The sequence below is a fragment of the Salmo trutta genome, chromosome 12 (genome assembly GCF_901001165.1).
Source record: "Salmo trutta chromosome 12, fSalTru1.1, whole genome shotgun sequence".
Classification (NCBI taxonomy): domain Eukaryota; kingdom Metazoa; phylum Chordata; class Actinopteri; order Salmoniformes; family Salmonidae; genus Salmo; species Salmo trutta.
In genome coordinates, this window is record NC_042968.1 from 78,747,344 (window position 1) to 78,770,879 (window position 23,536).

Genomic DNA, 23,536 nt, shown 5'->3' on the forward strand with positions numbered 1-23,536 from the left:
AGGAGTTCCCCCCTATGCTGAGCACTTGTTGGCTGCTTTTCCTTCACTCTGCGGTCCGACTCATCCCAAACCATCTCAATTTGTTTGAAGTTGGGGGATTGTGGAGGCCAGGTCATCTGATGCAGCACTCCCATCACTCTCCTTCTTGATAAAATAGCCCTTACACAGCCTGGAGGTGTGTTGGGTCATTGTCCTGTTGAAAAACTACTGATAGTCCCACTAAGCCCGAACCAGATGGGATGGCGTATCGCTGCAGAAATCTGTGGTAGCCATGCTGGTTAAGTGTGCCTTGAATTCTAAATAAATCACAGATAGTGTCAACAGCAAAGCACCCCCACATCATAACACCTCCTCCTCCATGCTTTACGGTGGGAAATACACATGCGGAGATCATCCCTTCACCCACACCACGTCTCACAAAGACACAGCAGTTGGAACCAAAAATCTCCACTTTGGACTCCAGACCAAAGGATACATTTCCTCCGGTCTAATGTCCATTGCTTGTGTTTCTTGGCCCGAGCAAGTCTCTTCTTATTATTGGTGTCTTTTAGTAGTGGTTTCTTTGCAGCAATTCAACCATGAAGGCCTGATTCACACAGTCTCCTCTGAATAGTTGATGTTGAGATGTGTCTGCTACTTGAACTCTGTGAAGCATTTATTTGGGCTGCAATTTCTGAGGCTGGTAACTCTAATGAACTTATCCTCTGCAGCAGAGGTAACTCTGGGTCTTCCATTCCTGTGGCGGTCCTCATGAGAGCCAGTTTCATCATAGCGCTTGATAGTTTTTGCGACTGCACTTGAAGAAACTTTCAAAGTTCTTGAAATTTTCCGTATTGACTGATCTTCATGTCTTAAAGTAATGATGGGCTATCGTTTCTCTTTGCTTATTTGAGCTGTTCTTGCTATAATATGGACTTGGTATTTTACCAAATAGGGCTATCTTCTGTTTTCCCCCCTACCTTATCACAACACAACTGATTGGTTCAAACGCATTAAGAAGGAAAGACATTCCACAAATTAACTTTTAACAAGGCACACCTTTTAATTGAAATGCATTCCAGGTGACTACCCCATGAAGCTGGTTGAGAGAATGCCAAGAGTATGCAAAGCTGTCATCAAGGCAAAGAGTGGCTATTTGAAGAATCTCAAATATAAAACACTTTTTTTGGTTACTACATGATTCCATATGTGTTATTTCTTCATTATTGTTGTACAATGTAGAAAATACTAAAAATAAAGAAAAACCCTTGAATGAGTAGGTGTTCTAAAACTTTTCGGGGATATTTAATTTCAGCTCATGAAACAAGGGACCACTTTACATGGTGCGTTTATATTTTTGTTCAGTGTAGTTTTTCAAAGTAAATAAGACATTTTTATGACTGCTGAATACCAACTAACAATAACTTTTTTATGCTGCAGCTACTCACTGTATGTTATCGATGCATAGTCACTTTACCCCTACCTACATGCAGTAGCGGTGCATGGGTAAAATCACTGGGGAAGCCAGAGAAATGTACATAATTATTCAGACCCCTTACTCAGTACTTTGTTGTAGCACCTTTGGCAGTGATTACAGCCTTGAGTCTTCTTGGGTATGACACTACAAGCTTGGCACACTTGTATTTGGGGAGTTTCTCCCATTATTCTCTGCAGATCCTCTCAAGCTCTGTCAGGTTGGATGGGGAGCGTCACTGCACAGCTATTTTCAGGTCTCCATAGATGTTCGATCGGGTTCAAGTCTGGGCTCAAGCTGGGCCACTCAAGGACATACTGAGACTTGCCCCGAAGCTACTCCTGCATTGTCTTGGCTGTGTGCTTAGGGTCGTTGTCCTGTTGGAAGGTGAACCTTCGCCCCAGTCTGAGGTCATGAGCACTCTGGAGCAGGTTTTCATCAAGGATCTCTCTGTACTTTGCTTCGCTCATCTTTCCCTCGATCCTGACTAGTCACCCAGTCCCTGCCGCTGAAAAACAGCCCCACAGCATGATGTTGCCACCATCATGCTTCACTGTAGGAATAGTGCCAGGTTTCCTCCAGACGTGACACTTGGCATTCAGGACAAAAAGATTACATCTTGGTTTCATCAGACCTGAGTCTTAAGTACATATTGGCAAACTCCAAGTGGGCTGTCATGTGCGTTTTACTGAGGAGTGGCTTCCGTTTGGCCACTCTACCATAAAGGCCTGATTGGTGGAGTACTACAGAGATGGTTGTCCTTCTGGAAGGTTATCCCATCTCCACAGAGGAACTCTGGAGCTCTGTCAGAGTGACCATCGGGATCTTGGTCACCTCCCTCACCGATTTCTCAGTTTAGCCGGGCGGCCAGCTCTAGGAAGAGTCTTGGTGGTTCCAAACTTCTTCCATTTAAGAATGATGGAGGCCACCGTGTTCTTGGAGACCTTCAATGCTGCATACATTTTTTGGTACCCTTCCCTAGATCTGTACCTCGACACAATCCTGTCTCGGAGCTCTACGGACAAGTCCTTCGACCTCATGGCTTGGTTTTTGCTCTGACGTGCACTGTCAACTGTGGGACCTTATATAGACAGGTGTGTGTCTTTCCAAATCATGTCCAATCAATAGAATTTACCACAGGTGGACTCCAGTCAAGTTTTAGAAACATCTCAAGGATGATCAATGGAAACAGGATGCACCTGAGCTCAATTGCGAGTTTCAAAGCAAAGGGTCTGAGTACTTAAGGTATCTTTTTTTTTTTTCATTTGCAAAACTTTCAAAAAACCTGTTTTCGCTTTGGCATTCTGGGGTATTGTGTGTGGATTGATGAGCGAAAAATATATTTAATACATTTTAGAATAAGGCTGTAACATAACAAAATGTGAACTATAACTCTATGGCAGCACCCAAGGGGCTTGAATTTCAAAGCTCTGCCCGTAGATTTTGCGGTGATGTAGTGTCTCCATGAGTGACAGAACACTGAGGCAATTTGTATTATTATTATTTGCTAAACAGGTGGGGCTCAAAACAGATGAGGCTCTGAATGACAGGTCGCCACTGATTATTACACAGGTGCACTTTGTGCTGGGGACAATAAAAGTCCACTCTAAAATGTGCAGTTCTGTCACACAACATAATGCCACAGATGTCTCAAGTTGAGAGAGCGTGCAATTGGCATGCTGACTGCAGGAATGTCCACCAGAGCTGTTTCCAGATAATTGAATGTTAATTTCTGTACCGTAAGCTGCCTCTGTCGTTTTAGAGAATTTGGCATTACATCCAACCGGCCACACAACTGCAGACCACATCAGCCCATGACCTCCACATCCGGCTTCTTCACCTGCGGGATTGTCAGAGGGGGGGAGCTGAGGAGTATTTCTGTCTGTGATAAAGCCACTTTGTGGGGAAAAACTCCTTCTGATTGGCTGGGCCTGGTTCCCCAGTGTGTGGACCTGGCTCCTAAGTGGGTGGGCCTATGCTCTCCGACACCCACGTAATGCATAGAGCATTTAATGTAAAAAAGAAAAATGTGCAAAACCGAAATCAAAAACCATGATATTTTTTTTCTAATGAAACCCAAACGACTTCAAAAAGCACTATACACTCAGCACTAGATGTCATATTAAAAACTGCAAATATTTCTCTCCGCATCCATGGCAAAATGTGTAGAATTGCAGCAAACTTGCTTTAAAACGGCAACATTTTCTCTACGCCCCATGCCAAATAGTGAAGAATTGTAGGTAATGTTTTGCTTGCAAGGTAGGTGGGGGGGGGACAAAATTTCACTTAGGGCCCACATAAGGCTAGGGCTGGCTCTGACTGCGTGTGCGTGTATGGATGTGGGTAGCAGACCCACATCCACTGTAGCCCCTCATGAGTTCAGATTTTCCCACCCCTGCCCTAACTGAACAAACGTGGACAAGTATTGGACACGCAGATCCTTAGATCAGAGCTGTGAAGGGTTGGGCCGTACAACGGAACATCAAAAAGCAGAACAAAGGCCTAGAAACCCTGCCACACGTATCTATGCGTCAGGGAATTTGGAGATACATAAGCTTGTACAGGTAGATAAGGACAGAACACACTGGGTCTCAAGCAGATATGAGCCAGTCCAGATATGAAGCGTAACTTCAAGTGAAGCTGAAAAAAATAAATCCACAGCCTTTCACACAAACAAAAATCATTACATGCTGCACCCACACAGTGACTACCTTTTTTCTCTAAGGATGCACCAATTGTGCTTTTTGGGCAGTGTAATTTTGTAAAATGTTTACCTAATTTTAACATTGTTTAACTGCATTAAAAAAACATGTTTTTCCCATATCAAGAGGTGAATAAAAAAAAATACTAATGTAAAGTGCCAATGAAGTACAAGATAAAGTATGAGTTGACTGTAACAGGGTTGATGTTTTCATCTAAAGTGATAAATCCTTGTTGTGTACAACAGGGGAGGGGCAATAGAATGCAAGTTTCACAAAAATGATTTAATTGTTCAAACATTTCATGCCCATCTGAGTAACAGGTTTGATGTGTTGAGCTCAAATTATTTATTTTTTTATACCATAAAACACAAAAAAATGGTCAAAGAGTAGAACCAGTTCACCTATATTTACACAGATTTCACTATATGTCCAATGTTACTTCTGAAACAATTTTAAAAGGAATAGTTTCAATAGTTTATTAAAACAAGATTTCAGTTCATGTTAACAGGGTTGACCTTAAAACGAGGAACAGACGTAAATGAATCACTAATCACATTAAATGAATAATAATCTTCAGACATTACTGTCAAAGCAACCAAATAACTACTGCTTTACAATGATCTTAAGAGAAATGTGGGTGTTGAGTAGGATAAAATCGTCCTTGAAGTCAGAAAAACATGCACTTTAGCAAGTCTTTATTCTTTAAACTGATTTCTTGAATTTTCTGTGGTTCATCTTCGGCACTTCATTTAATAAAAACAGGCGTATTCAAATGTAATATTGGTGCAGAATTTATACTTAAAATATCAAAGGGACTCAAAAGGCATTCTATTTGTGGAACGACCCTGCTGTATGACAATATATTCAAAAGTTTTATTAATAACAAAATTGAACAAATTCAATAACACAATCCACATATGAGCCAATGGAGAAGCATAAATGTGTCTGTAAAACAGACAATAAGAAGGGAAGATATTACACTTCTGCAGCAGTTTTCCTCAAGATAGGCATGAGAATCACAGTACACTTTGGTCTCCGAGCAACAACGCAATTACTGGAAGTACAAACATATATACCATTTATATAGTAATATAGTTTATAGAGCATTTTATTATGTGACCTGAAATTGAACTAACTTTGCCATACTACACACACAATAGAATGATTGAAATAACCTAGAAAATGTATCCCATTTACGGTAACAGCGGGTCCTTGGATTGAGTTGTGGTTGACCACTACTCTGTCTTGTCTTTAGTACGGCTATTCCTGTAACAAACCACCTGGGTCAGGAGCAGGCAGCTGAGACAGGCAGCCACTACATGGGTCACAGTAGAGACAGAGCTCCAGTCTCCAGTTTCCTACACAGAGGGATAAGGCCAGGGGAGGAGGGATGAGAGGGGGATAAGGCCAGGGGAGGAGGGATGAGAGGGGGATAAGGCCAGGGGAGGAGGGATGAGAGGGGGATAAGGCCAGGGGAGGAGGGATGAGAGGGGGATAAGGCCAGGGGAGGAGGGATGAGAGAGGGATAAGGCCAGGGGAGGAGGGATGAGAGAGGGATAAGGCCAGGGGAGGAGGGATGAGAGAGGGATAAGGCCAGGGGAGGAGGGATGAGAGGGGGATAAGGCCAGGGGAGGAGGGATGAGAGGGGGATAAGGCCAGGGGAGGAGGGATGAGAGGGGGATAAGGCCAGGGGAGGAGGGATGAGAGAGGGATAAGGCCAGGGGAGGAGGGATGAGAGAGGGATAAGGCCAGGGGAGGAGGGATGAGAAGGGGATAAGGGAGGAAAGGTATAAGAGGGGAATAATGTAGAAGGATGAGGAACAGAGGAGTGACAAGGGAAAAGAGATGGTAGAAGTCAAATGAGAAGGCAGGGTAGAATGCAAAGAGGCATTGAAAGGGAATGTAAAGGTACATCATTTTTTATACCTGTAGAGAGGTGAAGATAAGAGCCAGGGAGCCAGTGAAGACCAGGAACACAGACAGAGCTGACAGCTGGCCCGTGTTGCCATGGTAGTAGTTAGTCCCTCCCTGGATCACCTGGACAAACATCCAACATAAAACAATCAACAGTCAGTCTGTACAAGTCAATATAGGCAAATGTTTATTATGACAGATAAGCAGTTCTCTTTTCTCTCGATTGACAAAGACCTAAATGATAGCGGCAGACTAATCCAATGTTGTATTCTGCTGCTGAAGTTTAAGATAAGCATGCTTATCTCATCGGCCAGAGGGGTACACAAAAAGCAAGATCAATGACTTAGCCAGCGAACTATTCTGAAATAATGTTTTTTCTGAAAGATGAGCATAAAATGGACACGGTCTAATTGACTCAACAACCAAAAACGCGTTGCTTTCTTAAATGGACCAGAAAATCAAACTTTGTTTATCAAAGTTAGCTGGCTAACTCATTAATCCTGCTTTGTAGTATACCCCTCTGCTCCTGTAGACGGGTTGACTGACAGCGGCACGGAAATGAACGGCCAGGTAGCTAGCAACAATGACAAGAAGCTGCCTAGTGATCTCTAGCCGCCCAACAAGCTGCCCACTTGACCCCATCCCCTCCTCCATCTCTGGAGACCTTCTCCCGTTCCTCACTTCCCTCATCACTGACCGTGTTCCAACTGACTTCAAGATGGCCAGAGTCGCTCCTCTCCTTAAGAAACCAATACTCGACACCTCTGACGTCAAACTACAAACCTGTATCCCTTCTTTATTTTCAACTCTAAAACACTAGATCGTGCCGTCTCTGACCAACTCTCTCGTTATCTCTCTCAGAACAATCTTCTTGACTAACCAGTCAGGCTTCAAGACGAGTCACTTAACCGAGACTGCTCTTCTCTGTGTCACAGAGGCTCTGCCAAAGCTGACTCACTCTCCTCTGTTCTCATCCTCCTAGATCTATCCACTGCCTTGGACACCGTGAACCATCAGATCCTCCTCTCCACCCTCTCAGGCTCTGCCCACTCCTGGATTGCATTCCTACCTGGCAGGTCGCGCCTACCAGCTGTCTTGGAGAGGATCTGTGTCTGCTCTCACTACTGGTGTCCACCAGGGCTCGGTTCTAGGCCCTCCTTTACGTTTCCTTTTACACCAAGTCACTCAGCTTGGTCATATCCTCACATGGTCTCTCCTATAAATAACTGCTATGCGGATGACACTCAACTACTCTTCTCCTTCCCCCCTTCTGACACCCAGGTGGCGACACATATCTCTGTGTACCTGGCAGACATCTCAGCTTGGATGTCGGCTCACCACCTCAAGCTCGAAAAAACTGAAATGCTCTTCCTCCCGGGGAAGATCTGCCCGCTCCAAGACCTCTCCATCACGGTTGACAACTCCACGGTGTCCCCCTCCCAGAGTGCAAAGAACCTTGGCGTGACGCTGGACTACAACCTGTCGTTCTCTGCAAACATCAAAGCAGTGACTTGATCCTGCAGGTTCATGCTCTACAACATCTGTAGAGTCCGACCTTTCCTCACACAGGAAGCGCTGCAGGTCCTAATCCAGGCACTTCTTATCTCCCGTCTAGACTCCTGCAACTCTCTGTTGGCTGGGCTCTACACTTGTGCCATCAAACCCCTGTAACTTATCCTGAATGCCGCAGCGTGCCTGGTGTTCAACCTTCCTAAGTACTCCCATGTCACCCCGCTCCTCTGCACATTCCACCGGCTTCCAGATGAAGCCAACATTATCTTCAAGACCTGCCTACGGAGCAGCAAGGGGAACAGCATTACCTTCAAGCTATGCCAAAACCTACATCCCACCCGAGCACTCCGTTCCGCGACCTCTGGTCTCTTGGCCCTCCCACCCCTTCTGAAGGGCAGCTCCCACTCAAAGCTCTTCTCTGTCCTGGCACCCCAGTGGTGGAACAAGCTTCCCCCTAAAGTCAGGACAATGGAGTCCCTGCCCATCTTTCGAAAACATCTGAAACCCTACATCTTTGAAAAGTATCTTAAATAACTATCACAGCGCCCCCGACACCCTTTAAGATGAAATGTAAAAATAATCGGAGGTGGCTTTTTTCAGCTCTTTGTATCTTGTTATTGAGACCATGTCTTGTTTTGAGGTGTTTTGACTGATGTCATGTCTATGCTAATATGGCTAGCTAACCAACAACTGTAACTATGTATTTGAGACCTGTGCTCATTGTGCAAATGTATTTGTTTTCAATAAACATTGAGACAAATTATAGTTTACGTGCGGTCAACAGTTTAACCAACCCAGTCTGTTTTGCTCCATAGTTTCACAAGCGTCGGTTTTGTTGCTAAACAACCAACCCGTCTACGTCTGCTGACTGTACCTTAACTGCTATAAGCCTTGCAGTTGATTACATTTCCATGCAAATTGAAAATAAAAGTATTGTATGGTATCATACCCGGCTAGCAACAACAGCCAGCATGCTGGAGGCCTGCATCGCAGGGATGACGTGTTCTGGGACCAGAGGAGAGGTCAGGAGCATCATAACACCACCGTAGGCCAAGAGGAATAATATACCTGCAGGAAACAAGGACAGTTATGACACAGCCCTGGTACAGAACATACACTCATATTCCTGTGAACTGTTGAACTACTTTGTCATAACATTGCCCAATTTGCTCCTTTTCCCAATGGGATGGTGACTTACCAAACAGTAGCTAATCAATGTGTTAAAAACATTTAATCTCGCCACTATTGTGAGTATTGATGTAAAAGGAATCTATAGGCAGGGACTCAGGCACATTGGAAGCACAAGTATACACAGAGAGGAGTGGTCAAACCTTTGAGGGTGTTACCACTGTAGTGTTGGATGAGGAAGCCCATGGCCAAACCCTGCATAAACATGAACAGTCTCTCTGACCAAGCTCTGTGCAGACAGACACAAATGTTGTCAATAACAGATTGTGTCCAATTCACTGGTTTGCGCTCATCAGCGTCACACTGTTGGCTGGATTAGTGTAAATCCCTTTTGTTAAAAAGGAGTGTGTAATAAAAAATATGAATTGATCATACTCAAGGGGGAAGTTGTTGGTGATGCAATAGACCACAGAACCTGTGATGGCATAGACCTGCAGTAGGACTGACCACCAGCTGATCCCTGATGCACTCCTGGCCCTCAGTACCTTCCACAGCTGAGGGAGCTGCGCTGTTTGGCAGACCGACAGGTGGAGGGAAGGGCATATGAGAGAGGGGGAAAAGCAAAAAGGCATAGCAACAGACAGAGAGATATTTAGATATAGAACCTCTGAGTAACAGAGGTTTCCTGATTATTAATCCTTGCATAATGTGTGAGAGCAGTCGAAAAGACAGAGGTTTTTCTCACCCATCACAGTCCCAAGAATGATCCACACTCCCACAGTTTTGCTCAGAACTATATTCCAGCATGGCACTATCATTACAAAAAAAAAGTATTGTCAGACCACCTAAACCAGTATGAAGCTGTGACCCAAATTTCCATATGAAAATCTGGGGTGGAGGACTTGTTAAAATACTAGAAACTATCTACTGTAGGCTTTACAAGACCTTCGGCAAGGCTTATAAAAACACTGTGTACAAAAGGTGCTGAAACATCGTAAAACTTTAACAATCATGCATGCAACAATTTCCTCAGCTTTGCTCTACGTAAGCATCTCTCAATAACACATCTGAAATGAATATCACGTCAGCAGCACATCTTTTCCGGACCAACAGGACAGCGAACCTCACCGTGGAGAAAGTTTAAGTCGACAAAAAAGTAGTTGTAACATTTCTCTGGCAAAATATATGTGAGTAGAAACTCTTTAGTTGGAGACAGCAATTCCTCCACCTCCGACGTGTCCATCGTTCTACAACTGTGTGCCCTTGGAAAGTTTTCCCACTGATTTTAGGGAAACAGCGGCAAACATACAGTTCCCCAAAGCGCCTTCCCAAACATCCTTGCCAACTATAATGCGGAACTAAATGTCATTAAAGCGCTGCAAACGGGAAGCAAAAGCTGTTGCACTTTTTCCAGTGTCCAATGAGAGTACAGTTTTAGCAAGATAGTCTCAGATCCAACCAATCAAAACCGAGAGACCAGAGCACATCTTTAGGTTCCATTGGTGTCAATGACAGAGGCAGAGTTTGGCAGATAATGTGCTGTTTTTATTTAATTTAAAAAATGCCTAGGTTTTTAGCTGAAGAGGGCTAATATAATCTTCCACAGATGACCCAGGTTCAAGCCCATTGACCATATAGATAATGTGCCTCCTGCTGTAAATGGTGATGGACTGAGCTATAGCCCTAGTTCATAGAGATCGCTGTGCATGAGGTTATGCAGGATACATGTCTAAAGTGTTGATGGTAAACTGTTGGTATGGGAGATAGTTCTAAATACAAAAAGTTCACAAACTGACTGTCTTTCAAATTGGGGTTCTTAATGAAATCTGATATTGTACCTCTGCAGAGGGTACATGTTTGCTGAGAATCTGCATTATGCAGTTATGTCCATAGACTTACATATTATAACTAATGTAATAGGATATCTTTGGTTATATCTGACCGATGACCTTTGGTGAGCAGAACAGGAAATATTGTTTAACATGATTGGGAAACAGGACAGCAGCAGACAGACAAACATTCTAACAAACAGATCATGACAGAAGACGTACGAGACCAATGATATGTGATGGTGTCTGCTAATTTATTACAAAACACAAAGCACCTACAATATTTAAATCGACCCCTTGTTTCCTGCAGTGTAGCATTTGTCTTCACAGTGATTTAATTATGAACATTTTGTTTAGACAGTCACATCAAATGAACCATTGTAGCTTACTGAAAAACAGTACAAACACAGACATCCACAGCCATTAGACTTAAACCCACACAAAAAAATTAAACGAGTATCAACAAACATCAGCAAATTGAGTGAAAAATAGAATTTAATATTTTAAATACAGTATTTTTTAAAATACAAATATTGATTAGAATTTTTCCATATTATACGCTTTAGTACTACTATTAATTATTTCTATTACTGTTGATGTTTAATTTACATTATGTGACTATACAAGGAAATGTGAAACTGAGTTTTGGTAATTTCTTGTATTGCTCATTTACGTCAATGTACACAAACATACTAACAACTAGCAATGACTTTACATCCTCTACATTGTGATAGTCTAAATCCCCCCCACCAACCGTACCTATATATGACAGACAAAGTGGCATTACATATTGCGTATCCCTATGAAAACACTACCTTTGTATTATATTATTAGAGTTAATATTGACACAAACATTAACTTTATTAAACTGTACACATTTTTTTTTTTTAATTCAGTCTTTGAGAAAAAAATACAAAAATGATGATAGAACACATAACAAATCAGACAGCAAGATATAGTACAGATATAGTACAGATATAGTACAGAGTTGAAACAATTATCGCCTGGTGTTACTTTTTAATTTAAAAACCTGAATTACAATAATGGAGCCACAAATGGTCATCAAACGCAAACATCCACTGCCACGAAGAACAGAACTAAATCTCGAACATTTGTTTGGGAGTTTCCAGACTGCAAAATCTCCTCTCACAGCTAGGTGGGGTAATTGAGAACAGAGTATGTTAATTCAACATGGTTGAATTAATATACTAAAGAACATGGGTTTTCTTCAATGCATTATCAGAAGAAAAAATCTATTTCTGTAATAAATTTGAAACACATAACATTCACAACATTCACAATGGATTGCCTTATTCAGGTATTTCAGTACCAAACTTCCCAAGTTTAACAATCTAAACTCAAGATTAAAATCCTGTAGAAAAAAAACAGATACTCAAGTATGAATTTCAATTAACAGTGGCAATTAGATGAATCTATCCCATCATTCATGTCAGGGACTACCACATTTACTGGATTCAGCTCTCATGGGCTTTTTTGCCACACTCTAAAGTTTTCAACAGTGAAAATACACAGTCATAACTTATTTATAGTAATACAGCACCCAACATGTATGATTTAGAGTCTACATCATACATGTTGGGTGCTGTGCTGTATTACTAGAAATGTTATGACATTGTAGACTGAATTAGCATTTTGCTGCTCTGATTGATTTACAATCAAATTCTTCCTCAGCAAGTGGCCAAAGGACCAACAGTTCAGGCCCTTTACATTTTGCAATTTCTGGTAGCTTACAGACACTGTAAGAGCTCTGAATAGATAAATGTATATCACCAATCAAGCCCATAAAACAGAGTAAACAGACAAATAGAAACTATGAGAAGGATTAAAAGGAGGGTCTCAGTCAGAGTGGCTGTAGATTCCCATATGAGGCTGAATGTGTTGCATTTCATGTTGCTCTAAACCCCATTTGGGCACTATTAGGCTTGCAGTTCAAAGGTCATACACAGTACGAAGACCTCCAGGTCAAAACAACAGAAGTCCCTTTCTTCAGTCTTTCAGCAGCTGCAAGAGGAGAAGCAAACTGTTCCGCTGAAACGACACCTCATATATATATATATATATATATATATATATATATATATATATATATATATATATATAAAAAGTTTAAATTCCTAATTTTAGCCCCAAATTGATTTGATCACTAATAACGGCAGTCAGTTAATCAAACTAATGGTTTTAATCAGCACATTCCATCTGAATCGGAGGGGTTGGAGAGGACCAGTGGAGAGATCTGGAGAATCAAGAATCCAATGAAAACATGCTCAGGAGACATTGTAGTTTCCCTCTGACCCAATCTTCTTTATTCACTCTGTTATGGCCAGGCTGACCAAGAAAGTAGAACAGTTGCTTTTTCCCCCTGATCTTGCCGCTTCAGTGTGGTGTCAACACTGCAAAACGACAGCGAACCTTCTCTCTCTCACATACACTCACACAAAGGCTTGCGCATAATTCATTTTTTTGTATGCCTATTGGGACTACTTACAGTATAAATAAAATCAAACAACTTCCAAGTACAGCGACACTTCAACACTTTGTTGACAATCATCATATTCCCTTTTCTTGGACTAATAACCATTTGCACAGCCTTTTATAAGCTGTTTTTCCACACCCACCCTGCCACCTAGGCCTATATGTATAGCCAGTCATTGCCTAACCAGTTACCACTATTATTTTATTTTGTATGTAAAGTATTGTATTGCTTTAAAAATATTGCAAGTAATTCCTATGAGTAAATTGTAAGACTGTGCGTCTGTGTATGTAGACTAACCTACTACTCTTATGGGTGCATGCTGGTCTGACCCTATACGGCAGTCTTTGTAAATGGTTGTTTCTTTGCCTGGTATTTTAGTATGGCTTTTGTGTGGAGGGAGATATTGCATTTTTCACAATCAAGACTCAGCCACAAGGTTACAGTCTGGTCTTAGATATCTAACTGCAGTCCTTCAGTAGTTTCTGATGTGAAGCTTACCCACTGGGCACACACACTGGTTGAAATTACGTTGAACCAACATGGAATAGACATTGAATTGACGTCTGTGCCCAGTGCTACAAATGAAAAACCTTAGGGATACTGAAAATCTAATATGATTCTGACATTCAAACTGACTATGTCTTGGACTCTTTCAATGAAGTTTGGCAGTCAGGTATTAAGGAGTTAAACTCCACCATCATCCTCCACTGAGGGCATCTACAACATGTATACATGTTTTCTCCGTTTTTTTAACACCATTTTGAATCTCTGAAGAGGCCAGAGATTATCTCCACATTCTTCATGGTCAAAATCTAAGACAAACCTCTCCGTTCACAGCAGCCAGCCATTCACTCTGCAGATTGCCCGTCTCTCATCGTGCCCTTGCATTCGCTCTCCTTGGCTTCTCCTCATCCTCCCTTCTCTCTAGGGCGAGTCCATCATGGCTTCCAGCATCTCTAGGAAGAGTTTGTGCATGGGCACGCCGCCTCGGGTCTTGATGCTGTAGAAGGTGGTGAGGGCGCGGCCAGCTGTCTGGCGGAGGAGGGGGAGGGTGAGGAGGAGGCGACCCACCCGCTGGGGGTCCTCGGGATGTCGCTGGCACTCCATCTCCAACAGGGTCTGGTGGAGGAGGTCCCTCAGCTTCTGCACCGCCTCCATGTCCTCTATGTACACAGAGTCTGTCAGGGGAGAGGGGGAGAGGGGGAGCATGGTCAGACTCTATATCAGTGGGGGAAGAGGGTGATTTTTTCTAAATGATTTCTTTTATCTTTTGGAGAGATGGTTTTGTAAGATTGTGTTTGGCAGCAAATGTGGGTGATTAAGGAACAGGACACACCAGTCCAGACTAATGACCATCTTTGTATTTGCATAACAAATAGTGCCTTTGTGGGTTAAGCAGACAATGGGTGAATCTTCTGTTTACAGTAATTGTCTGTCAGTCCCTCAGGGCTGGAGTTATTTTCATCAACAATCTCTTCAGAAATTGAGACTATGACACAGATCTTTACTAATCTGTCTTCGCTGATTTCTTGAGTTGTATTTTCTTTTAAATAAACCATTGGACATAAACTGTTGCTTAATGAAACTAAAAGTGGAATAGTGCTTCAAATAAAGCATGTCGTCATATTAGCAACTAATTGTACATATGGAGGGTTCGGTATTTCAGTCTCACCTACTGCTTTCATCACATTTTCATGTTGTGACACTCCACATAATGCTGATTGTAAAGGTATTCTAGGATTATACTTTTGTATAGCTAGTTTACCGGAGTTGGTGAGTGCGATGGCTTTGAGCATGACAAACTCCTCCCGGTCCAGCTGCAGGGAGCGGAAGCGTCGGGCCAGCTGGCTGATGGCTGCGTTGAGCTCTGTCAGTCCAGCCACGCGGGACATCTCCTCGTCAAGGACAAAGTCCTCAGCGAACACTACCTCATCCTCACAGCTCAGGGAGCGGAAGGCCACACCCAGCACCAGCACCTCCAACCACACGGACTGCAGCACCGACATCTGGTCTGCCAGAGACAGCGACAGGAAGCCTACAGGGGGGGACAGGGTAGACTGACTGATCAATCACTAGGCAAAAAGCTGATACAACGAGACAGCATTCTAGTCCCTGATCAAGGCATAGTGAACCCCTGCAGGGCTACTGATAAGAGTTGAGGGCTAGTTCTCACTAACTTATTTCACCTTACTTTCCGCCATTCTCTTCCCATGCTGATCTCCCTCCCCACCAATCCCTCTTCACTGCCCCCCTTACCGGGGATGTGTTTGGCCCAGCCGATGATGACGACCAGTTCGCGGTCGGCGAGGTCACAGAGGGTGGTGAGTGTGCGCTGAGCCGTATCAGGCTGCAGGGGGTCAGGCATGGCAAACAGTTTCTCTGGCTCTGCCACCAGGAGGTGGGACACAATGATGTTGGAGGAGCCTGGGTCACGCACACAAACAGAAAGCAAAGGTCATGGCACAACTGATGTTACATTTACCATAAAATAAAGAACAAAGGCACTATGTTAATCTAAACTCATCCTTATGTGGAAATAGTTCCATGATGTTACTTGATGCTTCTGTTCAGAAATGAAGGGTCTCTGGAAAAACAGACCGCACAGTTAAGAGTGTTTCTTAACTGACAAACTCTGAAAATGTCTCCTGAACAATCTCCTACCTTTCTCCCCTTCCTTCCTAAGCGGTAGAGGGGCACTCTGGTAGGTCGCATTCTCCACCTCTGGACGCCTTTTATACTTCTGTCTCCCTCCTCTGACCCGGTCCAGACGGACTCCTGCAACACACAACACCACGACAATGAATAGAAAGTGATAAGGAGAGTAGGAGATTGAGATAGAAAAAGAGACAAACAAACTCCCTTTGTTTGGAGAAGTATGGAGATAAAAAAGTCAGATCTTAATCAAATAACTACTTTCCACACTGCATCAAACAGTGTCTCCAGACCAGACCAGACCAGTCCACACCACTAGTTAAGGGCTCTGGGTCATACACTCACCCTCTTTCAGCATGCCTACTTTAAGGCACTTGGTGAAGCGGCACGCCTGGCAAGCCTTTCTGCGCCTCTTGGTGATCTCACATTCGTTTGACGCCGGACAGCTATATTCAATGTTACCTTAGGTAAGGCAAGGAGGTGGAAAGAAGGACGGAGAGAAGGAGAATAAACAAACAATAGCGATATGAGACTTCTGTCAAAGCAATCAAGGTCTATCCCATTTCATTCATTATACTGGATTGCAGAAACGCACAAGACACACACTCAACTTCACCCACACACACATCCTTACCCTGGATGGTTCTCTTGAAGAAGGCCTTGCAGGCTTCACACGAGGCAACACCGTAGTGGTAGCCAGATCCTACGTCGCCACACACTAAACACAGTCTCTTGGGTAGTGTGCTCAGGGCATACTTGCACCGCCCTCCTCCACTACCTGTGGATCCCTCCTCCGCCCCATCACCACCCTCCTCCTTGAAGTGGCACCGCAGGGCCGGTGTGTACAGAGGGGGTGAGTAGCGCCCAACCCCGTCTCCTCTTGTCCCACCTCCACCACTCTGGGAGGAGTCTGAGGAGGCTCCCCCTGGGCTGGCCCGGCCTCCTCCACCTCCCTCTGGACTGCTGGGCTCTGCCTTGATGTACAGGTCGGACCGACGCTCCCTGGAAGACATGATCACTGCAGACAGAGGGGAGAAAGATGGGGGGGTGAGACAGAGGTATCAGACTGTCACACATCCATTTCTGCGTCACCTTTTCATTACATGTTAGTATCAATACACCCCTCCAGACAACCAGGACCATCATCAATCCTAAGGAGACAACATTAAAATAATCAAAGATGTTGCCTCAATGCTGAATTATATCATTCGCTTGACATCTGACAAGTCACGGCGAAGACACCTTTGGCTTGACTGTCAAGCATCAACAGAGATCTGCAAAGACTGAACATAATACACACTGCAATATGCCTCCTTTTCCCTTATTAAAAGCAAAAACAAACTGTAGGCTTTCACAGTGTTGGATTCGAGGTTAAACTTGGAACACTGTTATACTCAGAAGTATAGGAACATTAGTTACAGAAGAGACATAAAGGGGTGCCATAATGAAGCTTGGGAGGGCTGAGCACAGGGAAAACAATCACGTGGCAGTACTGATAAGGGGAGAAAACGTTGAAGGCTCATATCACTTAGTTCCCTGCTTAGCAAGAATGATGCAATGTTTAGCGATAAAGAGGAGACTCCACCCAAAGTGGGGTATGAATAACACCACAGGGGAAGCCATGTCTTTGTCTGAATTACAACTGATCTGGACCCTTTGGTTTGATTAAAAATCATGGTGAATCCTGCCGACAACGCCAACTGTTAGGTTTTAATTTTCAGAGTAAATATCTCACGGACACAAGAAAAGCTTAACCAAGTTCAATTCTTCCCAAAGGGTCGATTCAGCTGTAATTCAGACAAAGACATGGCTTCCCCTGTGGTGTTATTCATACCCCACTTTGGGTGGAGTCTCCTCCTTATCGCTAAACATTGCATCATTCTTGCTAGGTGATGGGAGGAAAAACAACGACAGTTACATATCGTAATATTATTTTGGACAATATTACATTGGAGTCAAAATACGTTAGCTAGGGCTGGTCGGCTGCATCTGCGCCAAAACTCTGGTATTTTTCCTAATTTAACTTGTTCTCCATCTTCTTTTTAAATAGTGATCCAACATGTTTTCAGCACTTTTATTTCAATGACTGATCAAAACTCATTTTCTCTTGCTCTCATCTCTCAGCAGTAGACATATTTGGAACATGAAATCGCAATATTGAATCACAATAAATATAGAATCATGGAAATCGCAATAAATTTCGTATCGGCACCTAAGTATCGTGATATGGTGGGGTTCCTGGCGATTCCCAGCCCTACTGCAGTGTGGGTACCTATTGCCTCATAAATATGCAACAACCAGCAGAGAATAATTTGACAAAACAATAATGGGATATTTTGAATTACGAGAGAGAGAGAGAAATAGGCGAGCGAGATGGAGACAGAGAAGGGGGAGGGAGAGCGTGTTCAAGCATGCATGCGTGTGAGAGTACCGTATGTACCGTATTTGAGTGCTAAAATGCTAAGGGATGTGAGAGAGACCATAATCCCAGCTACAACCTACTCTGACCTCTCCAGATTAGGGTCATTAATCCAGAGCAGAGTAGCAGCAATCCCTTAACCCCATAAGGAATCCCAGTAAGGAGATGGACGACACTCCCAACACTCTCCATTATGACGCACTGAACCTACAAACAGCATTAGAGACAGTTGTGCATGGCCGATTATCACTTAATCATCTGAACAATTGAAGAAAGAGAACACTTTCAAAATGCAATGCAAAAATGTTACTTAAAGAGATTCTGGGATTATGACAGCACACAGCACACAGACAGGGATTGTGTAAAACGGGGATCCTGTCTCTGAACTCTACACTGTAGACCACTGGGCCTACCCTTCTCCTCCTTTCCACAGATCAGCAGGAGGTGTTGCAATGTGGGCCAATGTACTTTGGTTGGTCCAGTGGCCAAATGCTTCTCACTCGCCGTTCACTATGGCCTGTAATCTTTACGCCTTTACGTAACACGTCAGCTATGACATTACTACCGTGGCCCCAACCCCACCTCTCTACTATTTGTAACAGGAATTACAGTCCAACTGCAAAGGAGGGAGAGAAACACAGGCACAGATGCTTTCTAGTAAAATATATCCATGCCAAGAATTTCACACCCTGTTCTAGCTCCCATCTTTGGCATAGGTGACCATTTATTATTTGTGAAGCTATTCAATAATTACAATGTTCTGATAATGATGATCCCAACAGGTAAATAATACTCTCCTGACTTTTAAGAAATGAACATATTCAAAAGTGATAAAATGAAGTGCTAAAACAGAGATTTCAATTATCTGACAATGATCTGACAAATGCTGAGGTCTTCACGCATATTTGTCAGAATGAGCCTTAATATAATCTGTCACCCTCGCTGAACTCAAACTCGAGAGACAACCGGAAGAAGCCCCCGCAAGATTCAATAAAATGTGCAGTGCATGTGAGTTAGCTAGCTAGCTGTGTTAGCAGCTATGCATTTACTAGCTATTTTTTCGTGTACTTTAATTCGGGCAAAGCCATTCGTGGGACGGTGAGAGGCAGGTTGGTCAGGTAAAGGAAAAAGTGTAGATAATAAGAAAATGAATGCCACGTCCCTATTATTTTTCCTGACTTTATGAGGAATTTAGCTAGCTAGCTAACGTTAGACAGTATCACAGTTAGCCGTTATAGCAAGTGAAGTTCCATGTGTGGCGTTTGCACATTCTCAGATATAACGAGCTAGCATTCCAGCTAATATCCCCAATCTAGATCTGTGTTGGATGTTCAGTTATCTAGCTGAATGGAAAACGTATATTTAGATAACTAGCTAGGTAATCCCAAATTGCAGTTCTAAAGAAAATATACTAGTAACGTTACTATAGCTAGCTAACGTTAGCTAGCAATCAATGTATTGTTGGCTTTCCTCATCAGGTGACATCAACTTACCTCTAGCCAGCTAGCTATCTCCCTCAATGTGGCTTGAGTTCGCCAAGTGTGTTGCTTTCCCTCGGCGATATTATCACGCAGGTTTGTGTTGTTGAGAGGCTACACACAACGTAGCTAACATGTTATAACGCGTCTAAAACGTGTTACGATCCTCAAACATGTCGAAATCGAATGTTGGTTTTCAGACAGGAGGAGATGGGAAGTCTGATGCATAATAGGAAGTAGTCAACGTAATAGTCATTCAATGAAAGACTGAGACAAGGGTGACTGTCTACCCAAGCCTACTACAGTATGCCTTAGTAGCATAGCTAAAAGTCTTTTATAAAAAGCAAACATCATAAATAACAACTTTAATTTGACAAATAATGACAACTTTTTGATCTGTGAAATCATTAAACTCCTCAAACTTTTATCAAGCATATCCTCCAAGGCTGTCAGTGCTTAAAAGACAATCAGTTTGACCATATCTTAAAATAGTTTAAGCAAACTTCACAACCGCATTAATAGATCAGATCACTATTGAACGTCCATAATTACTGGTGGTTCAGATTTGATTGAAAGATGTAGAAGACAAAGCAATTACCTGTGTTGCTGTGCTGCAGTAAAGCCGTATTCGTCTCCTCTCCTGGTAAACCCACTCACTTTTTATTTTGTTGGTTTAGAATTGTGGCTATGGTCTGGGTAGAACAGTCTGATTATCAGGAAACCTAAGAGGGAAGACAAAACATTTCTGATTTCTTCTCAGGTCATGTATTTTTATGTGCATGTTCAAGATTATGTCATAGGACAGGGACAAAACACATTTCATCTTGGTCTCCCAATTGTTACTTTATATAAATCTTAACCCCCCCCCACACACACACACACACACGCGTGTACATACTGTATGTACTGTACACTAAACATAATGGTTGCTTTAACCAACATAAGCCCAAAGATGTTGATATATTTTCTTGTTATAAGGCTCAATCATATTTTAAGCACTCTGTCTAGGGTTTTCAAGCTTATTAGGGTATGGAAATGTATAGCCAACAAAACAAGTGTGTGTGTGTGTGTGTGAGAGAGAGAGAGATTTACAGAGATTTGTCAAAGCTTTGTAAAACTACTAAACTACTCCCTATCTCTAAACCAAATTGTATCAAATGACTGAGTGACTGTCTATCATACACTGTGTCCTGTTATCTTCATCAACACCATTTGGTAGAAATTGCTGACAGAGGGAGAAACCATTTCTTTGTCTTTCTCACAGGCACAATTTAGATCATTGCAGTCACTTTTCTCATTCCCACACAAGCACACATACACACGTTTCTGCACACTACACCCAACCACCCCTCCCCCCAACTCTCTCCCTCTGTGACACATTCCAAAGGTCAAAGTCACAGGAAAGCTTGAAGGACAGATAGAGTAACTGCAATTCGGCCTCCCTCAGACACAAGCACACAGAAAATGTTTAAGTTGGATGAATGTTTTAAGACCGGGGGACAAAAAAATATTGGAAGAAATGTTAGGGGATAAGATTACTAAATTGGTATGTTATAGGGGAAAAGTGAAAAGAATCTGATTTACATGCCTATGTATAAAATAGTGCATAATTATTCATATACATTTTCCTATTTTAGGTTGAAAATACAGCACCATAACTATTGTTCACATGCATCACAAATAGTTTAACCTGAAGTGAACCTCAAAAACTGACAGACAAATGAGAGTCTAAAACTGTTTCTAGATAGCGTCATCTTTTTACTAACACAAGTTCTGCACGATGATAGGCACCATCTTCTACAACATCTAGCACATTATTAAAAAAGGCTTTGAATGACCATCATGATGAGCTCTGAGCCAAGAAAATCTATCTTGACAATTGACACTTCAAACTCAACAGTAACAGCATCAACAAAAGACCCAATTCTGTCTCCTTCCTTTGTCTGATACCAGTGTTTGTTTTTAGTTAACTATCTCTGTAAATGTTCCTTATCTCAGATTAAGAACTGTTAGAGCACAATTTGGTGTTTCTGTGTAAAGGACATCTAAAGTTCAATTTGAAAGCTTTGCATGCAGCACTGTGGAGAGACAGTGAGAGCAGTAGAGGTGACCTTGCCAACTGATCTCAGACCGGTGAAAGGTTAATTGCAAAACTGGATTATGGCTTCTTAAGATCAGGAATCTCAATCCTGGTCCTGGAGAGTCATAGTTTGCACAGGTTATTCCCTTGGGAGACTATTCACCTGCATTCTGATGATGAAATGTACTAACTGAACAGCAGTTGAGAAACTGGACTGTGTGAGTGTTTAAACTGAGTTCATAAAGCATAAAAGTCTCTTTAAATTATGGTTGTCACTCAGTATGCCATCAAAGACTATTTATTGGTCAGGCCTTTACCTGGAGAGATAAGGGTGGCAGGTAGCCTAGCGGTTAAACACTTTGGGCTAGTAACCAGAAGGTTGCTGGTTTGAATCTCTGAGCTGACTACTCAAAAATCTGTCAATGTGCCCTTGAGCAATACACTTAACCCTAATTGCTCCTGTAAATCACTCTGGATAAGTGTCTGTCTGCTAAATGGTACAATGTATGACTTAACTGTGGTAGCCAAAGTCCAGAAACAAGAACTAGTCCACTGCAGACCAAATGCTACAGTATCATTTATTTGGTTCTACTTCATACCAATCTGTTTGGATTAATAAATGCCTGCAATCTGTTTGGGTTAATAAAAGCCTACATGAAAATGTGTAGGTAACCACATTGCGCTGATGGTTGAGGGTAAAGCTATAGCTTGATGTAGGTTAGAGGGGATTGACCTAACTCTTTGGGTCAGTCATGATGTCCCAGTGACACAACACACATGCCAAAGCATTCGGTATCTTATTATTACAGCAACTCACCATTACAATTATCGTTCGCGCGTCCCCCTTCAATAACGTGGTCATGCAAAGTTAATCAGCTGCAGAATAGAGAGGAACCGCGCGTGCAAATGATTCAGCCGGAATACAGACTACAGTAGGCCTATATTTTGACAGATTTACAACGTTGACCATTATCAAGCACTTACTTGTATTTGTGTGAACATCGCAGGAAAGAAGTCTCAAACCAGGCAGGACCGTAGCTACGGAAGCCACAGAGAACTCCACTACAAGCCACGGTTATACTCACCGGGTTTTCGACATTGCCACAAGAGTGGATGCAGCTCGTGGCCAAAATAATAGCCTATAACGTTTATTTATGTTTAAATTGTAGGATCTGAGCTGCGATCAGTCGTCGTAGCGCAAAATGTTTCTAAAATGATTGCTTGAAAATAGAAACTGCTGCGACAATGTATCAAGGGACACAGCGTCGAAAGACTGATTGCAGCTGATAAAAAATAGTCAACCAAATGTGGTATTTAATCCATAGGCTATTCTATTATCAGGCCTGGTCCTGCATATTGATGTTACTGGAGGTTGTAGATTATCCTCGCTGCTACAACTGAGGTTTTAGTTACGTATAGCCTATCCCTTGTCCATTCTCCTCCCTCTCTCAATTTGCGTCTGCGGTGTCTCCGTTACGTCCGTGCGCGCCCTCCAATCCAGCCTTCTTCCATCAGCGTCATCTGCGTTGCAACAATGAAAAAATGCCCTACTGTAGTCTAGCGTCTGCCTGTAGCCTCACTGTTTTAGGTTTTATACATCGCATATTGAAAAAAACCTGTCGTGATCATTACCTATGGTATTTAGATCGTGCTCACTACCAACATACAGAAAGCGCAGTAAGAGTGCCTGGTTTATTATTGCATCTAACAGGCTATGTGCTGCCTCTAAACTACAAAGCCAACCAGTAATATGCCATAATTCGTTTTACAGGTTCATGGATTTCAATAATTTACAGTAAGCCCAGTTTATTATAAATAGTTGGACCAATAATAGGTGATCTTTATTTTAAAAAAATTACCAGGAAGGCCAATTAA

The 23,536-nt window shown here is 42.6% G+C and overlaps 2 protein-coding genes across 4 annotated transcripts; both read right to left on the reverse strand.

Annotated features, from left to right (window-relative positions):
- Positions 1 to 4,590: 4,590 nt before the first annotated feature.
- On the reverse strand, positions 4,591 to 10,086 carry LOC115204279 (mannose-P-dolichol utilization defect 1 protein). The gene is made up of 7 exons (XM_029769731.1): positions 9,838 to 10,086; positions 9,455 to 9,520; positions 9,145 to 9,277; positions 8,913 to 8,998; positions 8,531 to 8,649; positions 6,082 to 6,192; positions 4,591 to 5,513 (listed from the first exon to the last, which is right to left on the reverse strand). Exons 1-7 carry the CDS (start codon positions 9,950 to 9,952, stop codon positions 5,391 to 5,393), a joined length of 753 nt encoding a protein of 250 aa, XP_029625591.1. The 5' UTR covers positions 9,953 to 10,086; the 3' UTR covers positions 4,591 to 5,390.
- Positions 10,087 to 10,773: 687 nt separating this feature from the next.
- On the reverse strand, positions 10,774 to 23,128 carry LOC115204278 (steroid hormone receptor ERR1). 3 transcript variants are annotated; one of them, XM_029769728.1, is made up of 8 exons: positions 22,646 to 23,128; positions 20,180 to 20,303; positions 16,319 to 16,702; positions 16,030 to 16,146; positions 15,694 to 15,807; positions 15,289 to 15,456; positions 14,798 to 15,067; positions 10,774 to 14,210 (listed from the first exon to the last, which is right to left on the reverse strand). In XM_029769728.1, the coding sequence occupies exons 3-8, from the start codon at positions 16,695 to 16,697 to the stop codon at positions 13,957 to 13,959; spliced, it is 1,302 nt and encodes a 433-aa protein (XP_029625588.1). In that variant the 5' UTR covers positions 16,698 to 16,702; positions 20,180 to 20,303; positions 22,646 to 23,128; the 3' UTR covers positions 10,774 to 13,956. The 3 variants fall into 3 exon arrangements, with proteins under 3 accessions (XP_029625588.1, XP_029625589.1, XP_029625590.1); XM_029769729.1 differs by lacking the exon at positions 22,646 to 23,128 and adding an exon at positions 22,479 to 22,621; XM_029769730.1 differs by lacking the exons at positions 20,180 to 20,303; positions 22,646 to 23,128 and adding an exon at positions 19,597 to 19,978.
- Positions 23,129 to 23,536: the final 408 nt, after the last annotated feature.